Raw genomic sequence first — 18,695 nt, forward strand, 5'->3', positions numbered from 1 at the left:
TCACCGAGCAGCTGTAACTACTCAGTACTCGGCGAAAGGGTTAACAAAACATCCCAGGTAACAGCGTATACTGTGTGCATACATACATTAATATATAGTCTGCAGTGCTAATCTATAATTATCTGACTTTTAATACTTTATTTGCAGGCTTCTGGTGCAGATGCCCTAGAGTTAAATCTTTCTTGCCCCCATGGCATGGGAGAAAGGGGCATGGGTCTGGCATGTGGGCAGGTAAGAATTTCCTTTTCTTGTTTGTTTCTTACAGTAAGAGTTTTCTAACTTTAAATTCAAAACTTGTGTGTAGGTTGGCTGAGCGGCACTCATAGAAGAGTGGTGTTATACTGTATATCATAAGTACTGAAATAGAAAGGTAACAACATTACAAAATTTTAAGGGGTTGTCCACTACTGAACAATCCTAGCTTAATTAATTTAGGATGTGAAATAACATAAAAATAATGTATGCTCTTGCTATCTCCTGTAGCGGCGCTATTCCAGTGTTCCCAATGGTGACGTGACATTGCCATATAATTTGCTGGCTGCAGTCAATGTGTGGCCTCTCATCACCTGCAGGTTATCGTGGATCAAAGTGGATGTCTGCTCTAATGAAATAGTAAAAGGCGCAGCTCACGAGTAGATGCTCATTGGCTTTAGCCAGTACATGACATAGCAATGTCTCATCTTTACCAGGAACAATGCCGCGACATCACTGGTATTGCACCGCAACTGGAGGTGAGTACACCCTCTCTCTATTTTATGCCAGGTCCTTAATTGATTAGGTTAGGGTTAACAACTTTAAAGAGTGTATAACACTTTTAGAGCTCATGCAGACCACCGTTTTAATCAGATGAGTGCTATCCATGGTTTTGACGGATAGCACTCGTACCCATTATTCTATGGGGCCATGCATATATCAGATTTTTTTTCTCGGACCGCACAGTCCAATGAACAAAATCGCAGCATGCACTATTTGCCTCTGAGAATCAGATGGCACCTGACCATTCATGTCTACGAGCCTGTAGAAAAAAATCGGACCTCACTCGGATAACATCCAAGTGTGGTATGTTTTCACGGACTGAAATAATGGTGAAGGTGGAGAAAACTTTTTTTTTCTCTCCACCTCCGAGTAAATTGGATCTGTGATCAAACTCTGATCAGAGTGTGATTAACATAATCAGACCAATTTTCTTGGTTGGGAGAAAATGGTCATGTAACCCTAGCCTTACTGTCACTAGGCCTACCTGGGAACATGAGGGTCCAGTTGGTTAAAAGAGGATTTACGAAGGAAAGTCAATGAGCCTTACCTGGTTCTCACCCTTTAACTTTCTTAGGCCCCATTCACATGTCTGTATAATACCGGTACTGGAAAAACGGTACCGCTGTCATCAGTGTTTTGGATTACTTGGCCATCAGTGTGTCATCAGTGTGCCATCCATGTGCCATAGTTTTTTTTTCCTATATGGCTTAAGAAAAATCAATTGCAAAGCTTTTCCTATACTTTGCAATGTTAAACACGTACAGCATACGGATGACACACGGATGCCATCGTAAAAAATGGACATTTCTCCATGTGGTTTACACTGACACATGGCCCGTGCAAACACAAAGACATGTGTGTAGCACCATAGACTATAAAAGGTACGTGTGGCATTCGTGAAAAAAACAAATGCCACACATACTGCAAACATGGACAAGTGAAGGAGGCCTTATGGTTATGTAGACTTCTCTGAAAAGGTTCATCAGGTGGCAACCCTCAGAGTAGCCTCTGTTAGTAGTAGCTAATGTGTCAAAAATTCAATACATCATACTAATAAAGCAGATGGCCTGGGTCAAGACACGGGTAGATGGCATTATTTGTCATATTTTTTGGCATTTTTTTCTGTTGGCAATATTACATTGGGATTTTTTTTCTACAAAATTTGCAGATAATGTTAAGGGATACCTAAAAAATCTTCTAATGTATAATTGTATAATTGGATCTGGCAGCAAATGTGAGGGCTCATGGAAAATCATTCCTTGTCCAAAAGACATGTTTGAATTTGAAATAATGCGTGTGATTTTGATGTGTAAAAAAACAAATCTTCTTGAAATGAACTTTGAAATTGCTGTAGTTTTCATATCTTCTATGCCTACTGTCAGTGGCGTAACTAGAGTCTCATGGGCTTTGGTGCAAAATTTGGACTGGACCCCCCCATCCTGGTATTTACATATGCCCTCTATCCTGGTATATATGTCTCTCATCCTGGACCCATTCTAGTATATATATTTGTCCTCTATTCTGATATATATGTTCCTCATCCTGGTATATATGTCCTTCATTCTGGCCCCATCCTGGTATATATATCCCCCATCCTTGTATATACTGAATGTTCCTTATCCTGTGCCACATCTTGGTATATATGTCCCTCATCCTGGCCCCATCCTGGTATGTACATCCCCCATCCTTGTATATACTGAATTTTCCTTATCCTGTGCCACATCCTGATATATATGTCCCTCATCCTGGCCCCATCCTGGTATATATATATATATCCCATCCTTGTATATACTGAATGTTCCTTATCCAGTGCCACATCCTGGTATATATGTCCCTCATCCTGGTATATATGTCCCTCATCCTGGTATATATATCCCCATCTTTGTATATACTGAATGTTCCTTATGCTGTGCCACATCCTGGTGTATATGTCCTTCATCCTGGCCCCATCCTGGTTTACATATCCCCATCCTTGTATATACTGAATGTTCCTTATCCTGTGCCACATCCTGGTATATATGTCCCTCATCTTGGTATATATGTCCCTCATCCTGGTATATATATCCCCTATCCTTGTATATACTGAATGTTCCTTATCCTGTGCCACACCCTGGTATATATGTCCCTCTTCCTGGCCCCATCCGGGTATATATATCCCCCCATCCTTGTATATACTGAATGTTCCTTATCCTGTGCCACATCGTGGTATATATGTCCCTCATCCTGGCCCCATCCGGGTATATATATCCCCCCATCCTTGTATATACTGAATCTTCCTTATTCTATGCCACATCCTGGTATATACAGTATATCCCCCATCCTAGGCCCCATCCTGGTATATATATATATCCCCCATCTTGATATATGCCCCCCGTTCTTCCACGGTTATTTAATGCATATAAAAAAATAAACAATTATGCTCGCTCCCATCTACTCCCCCGCCGCACGGCATCATCTTCTGAAGCCGGCAGCTGACTTCTTCGTGCAAGCGATGGGAGCACATGATGTCACTGCCATGCGTCCCCAGCCACGTACACACCGACATCAACTACTGGCCTCTGATTGGCCGGCAGCGTGTATTGCCAAGCATGGACCTGACGGGTCTTTGTGCCGCAATACAATTCAGCTGAATGTGTGTCAAAGACCTGGTCGCAACCTCTGAGACCGCTGTTGTTACACCTTTGCTTGCCATATCATAATGACATAAATTTTCATTTGCTAGGAACCATGGATGAGCAAATCTGCAAAACTTCAAATTCACAAATTCACTCGAACTTGTCCTTGAATTTCAATTTGCTTTGATTTATTCAATCCAAATTGAATGTGCATTATCATGCTCTGCAATCTCCTTACATCGCAGAGAAAAAAAAACACAGATAAAAAAATAAAAACCTTTCTGTTTTATTTATATAGCAGCAGCTCTTCATAATTTACAAGACCATTTACAATTTCCCATGTTGCAGAAATTCAATGTATCCATAAAAATCGGTTGATATACTGTGGCTTCATTTGGCATCCCATTTTTTTTGTGCATCCATAGACTTGAAGGAGTGCGTCTCTTCTGATTTGCAGAAGAAACTGCAATTTTTTTTCACACACAGATTCGGTCAGTCCAAAACATCGCTCATCTGCACGGTCAGTCAGAGTGCTGTAGGACCGAAAACATATGATGTGAACAAGCCCTGAGTGACAGAAGCGCTCAGCTGAGCTGTGCCCCTGTGGTACTCACCAGCATGCTTTAGGGCAGCATTGGACAAGCCCACCAGAGATCCAGACTCCTCTGGTGAGCCCTGGCTTCTCCATCAGGGGAGTTGAGAGTGCCAAGGTGAGGAGCATGATGATGTTGATAGAAATTAGCATCTGCTTTGTTTTCTTGGAATGCAAGCGTAAGTGTGCAGCCTGCCACCCACCCACCGTCAGGCTGCAATACCATACTGCTAGCTTGCACTTGAAATGGGGCCTTTTAGTTTGGAGGAGGCCGAAGCTGGCCACTACCTCATGGCTGCTTCGGCAGCGAGGTATCCATACTCAGTCCCCAGACGCCCGGCGGCCGGGTGTCCACGCTCGGTCCCCAGCCGCCAGGGGGCGGCTGGGTGTCCATACTTGGTCCCCAGCCGCCCCACGGCAGGGTATCCACAAACGGTCCCCAGCCGCCTGGGGGCGGTCGGGAATCCATAAACAGTCCCCAGCCACCCCTATTTCTCCTGTCTCCTTTCCACACACTTTTCTTAGCCCGGCATGCTTTAGGGCAGCATTGGAAGAGCCCACCAGAGAACCAGGCTCCTTCGGTAGGCCCTGGCTTCTCCATCAGGGGAGTTGAGAGTGCCAAGGTGAGGAGCATGATGAAGATGATAGAAGTTAGCATCTGCTTTGTTTTCTTGGAATGCAAGCGTAAGTGTGCAGCCTGCCACCCACCCACCCCCAGGCGATAATACCATACTGCTAGCTTGCGCTTTAAATGGGGCCTTTTAGTTTGGAGGAGGCCGAAGCTGGCCACTACCTCATGGCTGCTTCGGCAGCGAGGTATCCATACTCAGTCCCCAGCTGCCCCTATTTGTCCCGGAGTGCCTTATACATAAGATTAAACGCGCATACCAAAACATTACCTGTGCCCTCCCCAGTGCATTTAGTGGGAAGGACAGCCTATTCCTCTGTAGTGTGTGCATGCCAAACCCCTGTTCATGGTACATGCGAAGATGCCTCCCACCCTGCACCTGTCGTTGCAGACTTGCAACTATCCCCGTTCAAGTCCTTGTCCCAGGGCAGTGTTCAATTGTACCTCTCCCATTCCTTGCAATGCAAGCGCAAGTATGCAGCCTGCCACCCACCCACCCCCAGGCTGCAAAACCATACTGCTTGCTTGCACTTGAAATTGGGCCTCTTAGGCATGTGGAGGCGGAATCTGGCCACCACATCATGGCTGCGTTGGAGGCCTGGTATCCATACTCGGTCCCGAGCCGACCCACGGCCGGGTGTCTACACACAGTCCCCAGCCGCCAGGGGACGGCCGGGTGTCTATACTTGGTCCCCAGCCGCCCCGCGGCCAGGTGTCCACACGCGGTCCCCAGCCACCTGGGGGCAGCTGGGTGTCCATAAACGGTCCCCAGCCGCCCCTATTTCTCCTGTCAACTTCCCCCCACACACATTTCTTAGCCCGGCCTGCTTTAGGGCAGCATTGGACGAGCCCACCACAGAACCAGACTCCTTTGGTGGGCCCTGGCTTCTCCATCAGGGGAGTTGAGAGTGCCAAGGTGAGGAGCATGATGATGATGATAGAAGTTAGCATCTGCTTTGTTTTCCTGGAATACAAGCGCATGTATGTAGTAGCGGCTAGACCTGAGGTGGTCAGCGTTTTGTTGCATATCCTACCTCCTCCAAGGATTGCTGGATGTTTTCCTGCTACTATACCAGTTCTATGACTCCCGTTAAATCAAAGCTTCAGGTAATAAATGATGGATGAGGTGGTGGCAAAGGAGAAAGAGCAGGAGGAACAGGGACCATTCACATCAATATCAGGCCTGTCAACCACACATGTCTTGTAAGATATGTTTCTGTATCAAAAGAAGCGGTTCAGCTACACAGTTACAGGGCATACAGTGAGTGCAATGCCTACCAAAAATTTCGAGGCACTCCAATGCCCCTTGGAAGTGACATTGAGGTCAGAGGGCCTTAACTAAACCGTTTTTTCCATTTATAGCAACTGGGTCTCCTGTGCACGGTTGGCCTAAGCAGTGAATGGAAGGCTTTCCAAAAATTATGAGGAACTGCAATGCCCCTTGAAACAGACGTGGATTACAGCGTACTAAAAACCTTCTACCCATTATTGGGGAGTGGGTCTCCCTTAGTTTTCGCCTTTGCATTGAAAAGCAAAAGCTGACAAAAATTAGGAGGAAATGCAATGCCCGTTGGAAGAGTCGTGGAGGTTAGAGGTAATTAAAAACAACATTTCAATGCCCGTTGTAAGAGCTGTGGAGTTCAGAGTGGCTTAAGAAGACGCTTTTAATGCCCCTTTGAAGAGACGTGGAGGTCACAGTAGCTTAACAAGACGGTTTTAATGCCCCTTGGAAAAGTGGTGGAGGTCACAGAACCTTAACAAGACGGTTTGAATGCCCCTTGGAAAAGTGGTGGAGGTCGCAGTAGCTTAGCAAGACGGTTTGAATGCCCCTTGGAAGAGACGTGGAGGTCCCAGTAGCTTAACAAGACAGTTTTAATGCCCCTCGGAAAAGTGGTGGAGGTCGCAGTAGCTTAACAAGATGCTTTTAATGCCCCTCAGAAGAGATGTGGAGGTCCCAGTAGCTTAACAAGATGGTTTTAATGCCCCTTGGAAAAGTGATGGAGGTCGCAGTAGCTTAACAAGATGGTTTGAATGCCCCTTGGAAAAGTGGTGGAGGTCGCAGTAGCTTAACAAGACGGTTTGAATGCCCCTTGGAAGAGACGTGGAGGTCCCAGTAGCTTAACAAGATGGTTTTAATGCCCCTCGGAAAAGTGGTGGAGGTCGCAGTAGCTTAACAAGACGCTTTTAATGCCCCTCAGAAGAGACGTGGAGGTCCCAGTAGCTTAACAAGACGGTATTAATGCCACTTGGAAAAGTGGTGGAGGTCACAGTAGCTTAACAAGACGCTTTTTATGCCCCTCAGAAGAGACTTGGAGGTCCCAGTAGCTTAACAAGACGAGTTTAATGCCCCTTGGAAAAGTGGTGGAGGTCACAGTAGCTTAACAAGACACTTTTTATGCCCCTCAGAAGAGACTTGGAGGTCCCAGTAGCTTAACAAGACGAGTTTAATGCCCCTTGGAAAAGTGGTGGAGGTCACAGTATCTTAACAAGACGGTTTTAATGCCCCTTCCAAATGTGGTGGAGGTCGCAGTAGCTTAACAAGACGGTTTGAATGCCCCTTGGAAGAGACGTGGAGGTCCCAGTAGCTTAACAAGACAGTTTTAATGCCCCTTGGAAAAGTGGTGGAGGTCGCAGTAGCTTAACAAGACGCTTTTAATGCCCCTCAGAAGAGACGTGGAGGTCCCAGTAGCTTAACAAGACGGTTTTAATGCCCCTTGGAAAAGTGGTGGAGATCCCAGTAGCTTAACAAGATGCTTTTAATGCCCCTTGGAAAAGTGGTGGATGTCACAGTAGCTTAACAAGACGCTTTTAATGCCCCCCAGAAGAGACTTGGAGGTCCCAGTAGCTTAAGAAGACGGGTTTAATGCCCCTTGGAAAAGTGGTGGAGGTCACAGTAGCTTAACAAGATGGTTTTAATGCCCCTCGGAAAAGTGGTGGAGGTCGCAGTAGCTTAACAAGACGCTTTTAATGCCCCTCAGAAGAGACGTGGAGGTCCCAGTAGCATAGCAAGATGCTTTTAATGCCCCTCAGAAGAGATGTGTAGGTCCCAGTAGCTTAACAAGATGGTTTGAATGCCCCTCAGAAGAGACGTGGAGGTCCCAGTAGCTTAACAAGACGGTTTTAATGCCCTTTGGAAAAGTGATGGAGGTCACAGTAGCTTAACAAGATGCTTTTAATGCCCCTTACAAGAGCCATACAGTACAGCATCTTAAAAATATTATTCCCATTATTGGGGAGTGGGTCTCCCACAGTCTTTGCTGATGCCTTCCAAGCCAAAGCTGCCAAAAATTAGGGCGGAGGAACTTGCAATGCCCCTTACAGGAGCCATGCAGTACAGCATATTACAAACATTATTCCCATTATTGGGGATTGGGTCTCCCATAGTCTTTGCTTATGCCTTCCAAGCTAAAGCTGCCAAAAATCAGGACAGAGGAACTTGCAATGCCCCTTACAAGAGCCATGCAGTACAGCATATTACAAACATTATTCCCATTATTGGGGAGTGGGTCTCACATAGTCTTTGCTTATGCCTTCCAAGCAAAAGCTGCCAAAAATTAGGACGGAGGAACTTGCAATGCCTTAAACAAGAGCCATGCAGTTCAGCATATTACAAACATTATTTCCATTATTGGGGAGTGGGTCTCCCATAGTCTTTGCTTATGCCTTCCAAGCAAAAGCTGCCAAAAATTAGGAGGAAAAGTAATGCCCGTTCGAAGAGTCGTGGAGGTTAGAGTTAATTAAAAACAACATTTCAATGCCCCTTGGAATAGCTATGGAGTTCAGAGTGGTTTAACAAGACTGTTTTATTGCCCCTCAGAAGAGACGTGGAGGTCCCAGTAGCTTAACAAGATGGTTTTAATGTCCCTCGGAAAAGTGGTGGAGGTCACAGTAGCTTAACAAGACACTTTTAATGCCCCTCAGAAGAGACGTGGGGGTCCCAGTAGCTTAATAAGACGGTTTTAATGACCCTTGGAAAAGTGGTGGAGGTCACAGTAGCTTAAAAAGATGCTTTTAATGCCCCTCAGAAGAGACGTGGAGGTCCATTTAGCTTAACAAGACGGTTTTAATGCCCCTTGGAAAAGTGGTGGAGGTCACAGTAGCTTAACAAGACGCTTTTAATACCCCTCAGAAGAGACGTGGAGGTCCCAGTAGCTTAACAAGACGCTTTTAATGCCCCTCAGAAGAGACATGGAGGTCCTAGTAGCTTAAGAAGATGGTTTGAATGCCCCTTGGAAGAGACGTGGAGGTCCCAGTAGCTTAGCAAGACGGTTTGAATGCCCCTGGGAAGAGACGTGGGGGTCCTAGTAGCTTAACAAGACGGTTTGAATGCCTCTTGGAAGAGATGTGGAGGTCCCAGTAGCTTAACAAGACGATTTGAAGGCCCCTTACAAGAGCCATACAGTACAGCATCTTAAAAATATTATTCCCATTATTGGGGAGTGGGTATCCCACAGTCGTTGCTTATGCCATCCAAGCAAAAGCTGACAAAAATAAGGACGGAGGAACTTTCAATAATGGCATCACGGACCACGGTCACCCTGGTGGTACAGTGGTGGTGGAGGCTGAGGATTAGAGATGAGCGTTGTTCTACTCGAACTGTTCGCCAATCTCAAATTCGAGCTGTTTTGGGCGGTGTTCGAGCCGGTCGGCGAACATGAACAATTTGAGAAAAATTCGGCTGTTCGAGGTTATGTTCGATAACTGTTCGTGCACCAAAATCATAACTGGATTTTTTCTCAGTAATGATGAAAATTAATGTTAATACGCAGTTTGAGTGTACAGCGGGGCGGGGGAGGGGCAGGGGATGGATCTCTGCAGGAACAATGAAGATCTCCATTTTTTTTTCTCTTTCCCGCATTTGCAGTGGGGAGGTGCAATCTGTCAGCCTATCAGCAGCGCACACACGGAGCGAAGTGCTTTTTTTCACACAAGCAAGGGCATGTGTGATTGGCAGTGTATGTCACATGTCCTTGCCCTATAAGACCAAGCCATTTTCCCTGTCGCCACCATTTTCTCACTGCTGCAGCTGCGTGTTAGACGGCACCGCTGTTGCTGTGTGCGCTATACCTTGTTAATTTCAAGCCAATTTTCGCACAAATATACAGATAGCTTGGGAGTAGGGAATAGTTGTGATTGCAGTCCTTTTAAGGACTAGGTTACAGCATTTCCTACGACTTTTATCAGGCAGGTCTGTGCTCTTAAATAGATAGATTGTGGGAGTAAAGACTAATTGTAATTGGAGTCCTTTTCAGGACTAGGTTACATCAGTTCCTATCAGTTTTTGCCAGGCAGGTCTGTGCCAGTGCTGTGCAAGTTTTTTTCACAGCATTTGGCTGAATCTAGCAAAGCTAATCCTTTTTGGCCTATTGCAGAGTGTGTTAGTCAGTGGAGTAGCCTATCTGTGTTGCAAGATATACCACCTGTGTATAGAATACCAATTTTTTTACTGCACCTAGTGAAGTAAAATCTTTTGGGCATAGCATCATTCTATTAGTCCATCTATACTGACCTCCATCAGGTTGCAAACTGAATATAATTTTTTTCTGCATCTAGCTCTGAAAAAATATTTGGGCTTCTAGCAGTGTGTGGGACTTGGTCTATTAGTCCATCTATACTGACCTCCATCAGGTTGCAAATTAAAAATAATTTTTTTCTTCATTTAGCTCTGAAAAAATATTTGGGCTTCTAGCAGTGTGTGGGACTTGTTCTATTAGTCCTTCTATACTGACCTCCAGCAGGTTGCAAATTGAATATAATTTTTTTCTGCATCTAGCTCTGAAAAAATATTTGGGCTTCTAGCGGTGTGTGGGACTTGGTCTATTAGTCCATCTATACTGACCTCCATCAGGTTGCAAATTAAAAATAATTTTTTTCTGCATCTAGCTCTGAAAAAATATTTGGGCTTCTAGCAGTGTGTGGGACTTGGTCTATTAGTCCATCTATACTGACCTCCATCAGGTTGCAAATTAAAAATAATTTTTTTCTTCATTTATCTCTGAAAAAATATTTGGGCTTCTAGCAGCGTGTGGGACTTGTTCTATTAGTCCATCTATACTGACCTCCATCAGGTTGCAAATTAAAAATAATTTTTTTCTGCATCTAGCTCTGAAAAAATATTTGGGCTTCTAGCAGTGTGTGGGACTTGGTCTATTAGTCCATCTATACTGACCTCCATCAGGTTGCAAATTAAAAATAATTTTTTTCTGCATCTAGCTCTGAAAAAATATTTGGGCTTCTAGCAGTGTGTGGGACTTGGTCTATTAGTCCATCTATACTGACCTCCATCAGGTTGCAAATTGAATAAAAAAAATTTCTGCATCTAGCTCTGAAAAAATATTTGGGCTTCTAGCGGTGTGTGGGACTTGGTCTATTAGTCCATCTGTACTGACCTCCATCAGGTTGCAAATTAAAAATAATTTTTTTCTGCATCTAGCTCTGAAAAAATATTTGGGCTTCTAGCAGTGTGTGGGACTTGGTCTATTAGTCCATCTATACTGACCTCCATCAGGTTGCAAATTAAAAATAATTTTTTTCTGCATCTAGCTCTGAAAAAATATTTGGGCTTCTAGCAGTGTGTGGGACTTGGTCTATTAGTCCATCTATACTGACCTCCATCAGGTTGCAAATTGAATAAAAAAATTTTCTGCATCTAGCTCTGAAAAAATATTTGGGCTTCTAGCGGTGTGTGGGACTTGGTCTATTAGTCCATCTATACTGACCTCCATCAGGTTGCAAATTAAAAATAATTTTTTTCTGCATCTAACCCAGCCAATAGTTTTGGCCTAATACCACAGTTTGGCCACTCAGCTCTGCTCGGTTACCATCCATTGTTTTTTTGTGCAAACAACTCCAGAGTTGTGAATTAGTTAACCACCAAAATGAGTGGAAAAAGGCCTGCTGCTGGTGGAAAGGGGAATAGGCGTGTTGGGAAGGGGAAAAAAGGTTGTGTCCGTGGGGTAGGTGCAGAAGAAAGACCATCTTCCAGCCAAACTAAAATGTCTACTTCTTTTAGCGGACAATGTGATAAGATCCCTTTCTTACGGCCACGCCAATCGCTACAAATTCCAGATGAGGCACAAAAACAGCAGGTGCTTCAACGGATATCAAGTGCTCCTTTAAGTGGGCTCTCCTCCACATCAACTTCAACATCACAAATACTCCAGTCCTCAAAGGTGTCACCCAAATCGCACTTGCTTCCTCACAGCTCCCAAATCTCCAGCTGCCCGTCTGAGTATGAGGTAGAACAGATGGTTGAGTCTGCAGAGCTGTTTACTCATACTATAGCCTGGGAATCAAAGGTCGACTCCAGCGCTTCTGTGAATCCAGACGAGGAAATGATCTGCACTGATGCCCAGAATCTTTATGAGTCGGATCCAGGACCAGACGCAGAAGGTTCTGACCATAATGTAGACCCTCATTCCCAAACTGTAACTCCTGTTGGTGGAGACAATGAGGAAGACGATGATAAGACTCAAATACCTGATTGGAGCGACAACTTTAGTTTTTTGTCAGGGCAGGAACAGGTTGGCTCTGAGGACGACGGGTGTGATAACGCACAGGGTGATGATGATGAGGTCGGAGATCCCACTTACTGTCAACCCACAGTCAGCCAAGAGATGAGGTCAGCAGAGGAGGTGGAGGAAGATGCTAGTGACGACGAGGTCAGGTTGCGCCTTCCTGGACAGAGACGTAGTACTGGAAGCACGTCAACAACTGCATCCTCAAACACAACTCTGCCTCTCACCACAAGTCGTGGTGGCTCTTCAGGTCGCATGGGTGCTAAGCCTTGCATAGCCTGGGCATTTTTTCAGATCGATAAAGATGACCCAACTCGTGTTATCTGTAACATTTGTCAGCAAAAGCTAAGTAGAGGCCAAAAAATACATAGTTTGAGTACTTCATGCATGAACCGGCACATGGACATGAAGCATAAGTTGCAGTGGGAAGCTCAGTGTGCTACAATGCGGTCTAGCCGGCCGGGCCAACCACCGTCTGCCATATCTTGTGCATCCGCGGCCTCTTCATCCTCTGTGACTGGGGGGACAGCAGTCACACCTGTTTTGGGGCGCAGACCTGCCACCTCTTTACCCGCAACAGCCAGCGTGATTGGCAGGTCATCATTTTCTTTGGAGGTGGTAACACCAGCTGGTCTTGAGCGCTGTCCGACATCGATAGCACCACCTTTGGATCAAGGCAACCTAACATGTCCGCCTGCATCTTCCTCACAGACCGGCAGTTTGCCGGGGACACCCTTATCAACCCCGTCTAAGCACAATAGCCAGCCCTCGGTCCCTCAGATGTGGACAAGTAAAAGACCATTTCCTCCTAGCCATGAGAAAGCTAAGAGGTTGAATTTCACCATCTGCAAGCTCTTGGCTACAGAAATGCTGCCTTTCCGCCTGGTGGACACAGAGGATTTTCGAGACCTTATGTCCGTCGCAGTGCCCCAGTACCAGATGCCCAGTCGGCACTACTTCTCAAAGAAAGGTGTGCCTGCGCTCCACCAGCATGTCGCACACAACATCACCGCTTCTTTGAGAAACTCTGTGTGTGACAGGGTGCATTTCACCACAGACACTTGGACGAGTAGGCATGGACAGGGGCGTTACATGTCGCTGACTGGGCACTGGGTAACTATGGTGACAGCAGGACAAGGGGCTGCTGTCCAAGTCTTGCCGTCCCCACGAGTTGTGCGTCAATCCTCTTTATGTCATTTTTCCTCCACTGCTTCTGCCTCCTCAACCTCCTCTCGGTCTTCCACCTGCACCCAAAGCCTGTCTGGTCATGCCACAAGCTTTCTAACTGCGCAGAAGGGATCCTGCACACCTCCTTACTATGCTGGCAGTAGGGCTCAACGTCATCAGGCGGTTTTTACATTGAAATGTCTGGGAAATGTGAGTCACACAGCTGAGGAGTTGTGGTCAGCTCTGGAGAACCAATTTCATGAATGGTTGTCTCCACTGGACCTGAAACCAGGGAAGGCCGTGTGCGACAATGCTGCAAACCTGGGTGCGGCCCTTCGCCGGGGCAATGTCACACACGTGCCTTGTATGGCTCACGTGTTGAACCTGGTTGTCCAGCAATTTTTAGCCCACTATCCCAGACTAGATGGCCTTCTGCAGAGGGCACGGTCGCTGTGTGCTCACTTCCGCCGTTAGCATCCCGCAGCTCAGCGACTTACATCTCTACAGAAGTCGTTGGGCCTGCCACTTCACCGGCTAAAATGCGATGTGCCTACCCGGTGGAATTCAACTCTGCACATGTTGCAGCGACTGTGGCAGCACCGACAAGCCCTGGTGCAATACGTTCTGACGTATAGCCTGGGCCAACGAGATTCAGAGGTGGGGCAAATCACGCTGGAGGAGTGGTCTCAGATCAGGGACCTATGCACCCTTCTGCACAGTTTTGAAATGGCGACGAAGATGTTTAGTGCTGACGATGCCATTATCAGCATGACTATTCCGGTGATTTACATGCTGGAGCACATGTTAAACAGAATTCGGAGTCAGGTGGTGGCACAAGAGGAGGTGGAGGAAGTAGAGGAGGAGGAGTTGTATGCGGAAGGGCTAACATCTGCAAGGTCCAGACGGTCGGCAGCACCAGGGCGGCAGGCATGTGAGGGTGGGGGAGATGATTTTACCAGGGCGCATGGTAGCAGCCAAACTAGTGAGGAAGGTGCAGGAGCCCAGGAAGAAGTGGAGGACGAACTGATGGAAGACTCATCAGATGAGGGAGACCTTGATCACATTTCTGTTGTGCGAGGTTGGGGGGAGAGGACAGAGGAAGGAAGCATGATTGTTACCTCGCCACCAACACAACAGGGACTTGGTGCTCCTGGATGCGCAACACACATGAGTGCCTTCTTGCTGCACTACCTGCAACATGACCCTCGAATTGTGAGAATTAGAAATAATCCTGACTACTGGGTTGCCACACTGTTAGATCCCCGGTACAAAAGTAAATTTGCAGAAATTATTCCTGCCATAGAAAGGGATGCACGCATGCAGGAGTATCAGCAGAGACTGTTGCAGAATCTTACATGTGCTTTTCCACAAAATACCAGTGGTGCACGTAGTGAATCTCACAGTTCCAACTTGCCAACCGTGGTCTGTATGGGATTGTTCAATAAAGGGCCCAAAATTAAGATAACATAGATGGGAGAGGTCTCTATGAATAGGAATTCCTAAGTATTTGATACCCTGTGAGGGCCAGGCAAAAGGAAAGTTGGACTGGATGGAATCCTATATGGATTTAGGGAGGGAGACATCGAGGGCCTCAGACTTCGCTGCATTGATTTTAAAATTTTACCATGTAACAAAGTGATCTATTTCAGCCATAACAGCAGGGATGGATATATGTGATTGAGTGATATATACTAGGACATCATCAGCAAATAGAGAGCACTTGTACTCGGTGCCTCCCACCTCAATCCACCTAATATTGGGGTTATGGCGAATTGATGAGAGCAGGTGCTCCGTCACTAGGATGTATAAGAGAGGGGACAGAGGACATCCCTGCCTTGTCCCATTGGTGATTGTGAAAGGTGATGAAAATGTTCTGACGCACCCCCTGGGCCTTGGGACACCCGGAGCCGGACCCTTTTTGGTGGATGCTGGTGGTTGTAGTCTTCGTGGCGGCGATCCGGTTCCGTGGCTCAGGGCGGTCAAACCAGTGGCGGAACTATTTATGTGGTTTTGATGTTTAAATGTCCGACTACGCCACCCGTGGATTGCGGTCAGAGTGAACCGCCGCTACAGGGCAGACCGCTAAGGCTGGTGTTGTGGGTGCAGCAGAGCGTAGCATAACTCCCCACGGGAGGAGTATAGCCTCAGGGCAGTGTATGCGGAGGATGGGGGTGATGGTGCAGGGCAGCAGCAGTAACGACACGGAGTCAGTGATGCAGTTCAGGGCCTTTACTCACAGTTCTTATTATCCAGACCACGTCTGCAGGTAACGGCTGCCCACGTCGTACTGTGCTCACCAGGTGAGGGGCTCAGACAACTCCCAGATAACTTTGGAGCGCTTCACAGGACCCCCTTTGTGTGTCCTTTGTCTGGCCTTTCTTACCAACACTTCTGTCCGGCTGCCTCGGGCCAACTCTTGGTAAACTTGGCGCCAGTTTCCCTGACCCTATGTGGTGCCTTCCTAGCGGGTGGAGCAAGGGGCTGCGCCACATAAAATGTCAGAGCCTCCGGTTTCTAGCTGAGGGTCGTTTCCTGCCTCCACTAGTTCGGGGACCGGTCTCCCCCTTTGGCCTGACCCCTCCACGCAGGTGGATTCGGGCGTGCGGTGGCGACTCGCCCGTCCGCACCCCTGGGATCCCTTCATTCCTCGTTCCTGGAGCCTTCTCCGCTCCTCTTCCTTCCTTCTCCCTCTTGCAGGCCTGGGCCTCTGTTACTAGGCCCGCCTCCGGAGCAGAGCTCATGCAGAGCCCCTGCTCCCTGCCACTTCTGCTCAGACTTCTCTGCACTGAACTAAGATGGTGCCCACCTTTTATACTCCCTTCTCAATGCAACCAGGAACTGCTTCCTCCCTGCTCCTGCACTGCAGGGTTCCCCTTCCTCAGTGTTCCCTCCCCCCACTCCAGCCAGGGACAGGGACTGTCGTGCCCATCTCAGGGGCATATTGGTCGCCCTGCCCCACGGCAATGTGGTGTAATGCATGCAGGTGTCGGGTCCTGATCCACACTCCATCCTTATCTGAGAGTGAGATATCACACCTCTGGGTGAGGTGCAATACGTCTGTAGCAACCGAGCCCTCGGTGCTACAGTTCCATTTATCTTCAGCCTAGGTGACGTATTGTGATACAGGGCCGTGATTTTGGCTATAAAAGGGTCCCCTAGACCCCTACCCCAAGCTTTTTAAGAGAATCATATATGGCGTGCCAGGAGACTCTATGGAATGCTTTCTCAGCATCCAACGAGAGTATCTACTTACAAATTTTTAACTGCATCTAGCCCAGGAAATACTTTGTGCCTAGTAGCAGTGTCTGCTAGTCAGCGGATTATCCCGGCTGTTAAGCAAGCTACACCACCTGTAGTTTGGACACTTAATTTTTTCAAAGGAAATGCTTCGGGACCACGGGATACTTAGTGAAGAGCATCAGGAGGCACCCCAAGGCATAGGGGCTGGGACTGGCACTAGGATGCCTTGCGGTGGACAGCCGAGCTCGATCCTTATAAAAGCTTTTTAACTGCAGCAGCTTTAGTGGACGCTACTGGAGCTGGAATTACGCGGCTGCTGGCATGAGACTTGCCCTCCAATAGATCCTTGTAAATGGATTTAAAGTGTATTCATTCAAATTAGAGGGACAATTTAAATTAAAAAGCTTAGAGCTGCCTCCACCACAGGGGGGCTCGCTCGACCCACCAGCGGACAGGCACCAGTATTGGGAGAGGGGGGCTGGCCGTCATGGTTCACCGCGGCTCTGGCACAAACCCGGCGACACGGAGGTGGCACGGGCAGGAGCGGACTGGCCGTCTCGGCTTCTCACTTTTTGGATTTTAGAAGGGCATGACATGCCTATATCTGTGTCTCCCCCTCCTTTTACTCCTCCACCTCTTTTCTTTTCGCATGACTATATGTACTTGTCACTTTTCCATGTGTTAGTTGTGTCTTCTGAGCAGTTTGTCAGCTTTTGGACACCTTTGAAGGTGTTTTCTATGTGTTTCTATGTGTTTTTGTTTGCCTGCCATTGGTTTTAACGGTGTTCGAAGGTGTTCGACGAACAGTTCGACGAACAGTTCGGCGAACACACGGGTGTTCGACGGACCGAACCGAACTCGAACACTACAGGGGTGGCTCAACACTACTGAGGATAAGGAGAAGAACATAAAACAACCGAAATGAGGAAGCGTATACCCATGTGTGGGTGTGAAGCGGTGCATGGGAATACACCTCCCGAAATAACACAGTGTATTTGACTTTATGTTACTCTGCTGTCATTTGGTGGTGATGAGAAGTCTGGCCCAATCCAGCCATTGTTCATTTTGATAAGGGTCAGCTTGTCAGCATTGTCAGTTGACAGACGAGTGCGCTTACCAGTTATAATTCCCCCAGCGGCACTAAAAACACGCTCCGATAACACGCTAGCGGCAGGGCAGGCCAGGACCTCCAAGGCGTACAGAGCGAGTTCATTCCAAGTGTCCAGCTTGGATACCCAATAATTAAAAGGCACAGAGGAATCACGGAGGATGCTGGTACGGTAGGCAAGGTACTCCCTCACCATCTTTTGAAACTTTCCACTCCTTGTGAGAGTACCCCACGCCTCAGGGTCTGTCCAAAGGGAGGGTCTGAGAAAACTGTCCCAGAACGTTGACAGTGTTCCCCTGCCTCTGCTGGATTGGAGTTGCGTCTCACTCGCATGTACGCCTTGGTTGGGCAACGAACTGTGACCTCTGCCGCTAGCGTGTTCAGATGGGAATTTTTTTAACAAATCTGCAGCAAGGGCCTTCTGGTACTGCCCCATTTTTGTAGACCTCTCCACCTCAGGAATAAGAGAGTGAAAGTTCTAATTGTAGCGGGGGTCTAAAAGTGTCACCAACCAGTAATGACTGTCACCCAACATTTTGACAACGCGAGGGTCATGGTTAAGGCAGAGTAACATAAAGTCAGCCATGCATGCCAGACTGGTAACGGGCAAGACTTCCGTGTCCTCACCAAGATGATGACTGACCATGCCCTCGTCCTCCTCCTCCCCCCTGTCCTCAGGCCACCCACGCTGAACTGACGATATGAAAGTTGTACAAGTACTACCGTCTACAGCGTATGATACAAGCTCCTGTTCTTCCTCCTCCTCCTCCTCCTTTCCCTCATTGTCCCCCAATGCACGTTGGGATGAGATGAGGCTGGGCTGTGTGTAATCGACCGCTACAGCTTCTTGATCCATCTCATCATACTCTGGCTGCAATGCCTCCTCTTTAATTCTCTACAGAGAGCGTTGCAAAAGACAGACAAGCGGAATGATGATGCTAATGATGGCGTCATTGCCACTCGCCATCTTGGTGGACTCCTCAAAGTTTGTCAAGATGGTACATATGTCAGACATCCAGGTCCACTCCTGAGGTCTTATGTGTGGAGTCTGACCTGAATATCGACGGCCTTT

The 18,695-nt window shown here is 47.3% G+C and overlaps 1 protein-coding gene across 1 annotated transcript in view; it reads left to right on the forward strand.

Moving 5' to 3' along the window:
• DPYD (dihydropyrimidine dehydrogenase) overlaps positions 1-18,695 on the forward strand; it is a 2,479,659-nt gene that overhangs the window by 1,745,012 nt on the left and 715,952 nt on the right. The window contains exon 16 of the mRNA XM_073643235.1: positions 148-231. Coding sequence (XP_073499336.1) covers positions 148-231 — 84 coding nt within the window. The remainder of the gene's footprint in view (positions 1-147; positions 232-18,695) is intronic.

This window comes from Phyllobates terribilis, unplaced genomic scaffold (genome assembly GCF_046119375.1).
Source record: "Phyllobates terribilis strain yellow unplaced genomic scaffold, ASM4611937v1 Scaffold_8__6_contigs__length_399053987, whole genome shotgun sequence".
NCBI lineage: Eukaryota > Metazoa > Chordata > Amphibia > Anura > Dendrobatidae > Phyllobates > Phyllobates terribilis.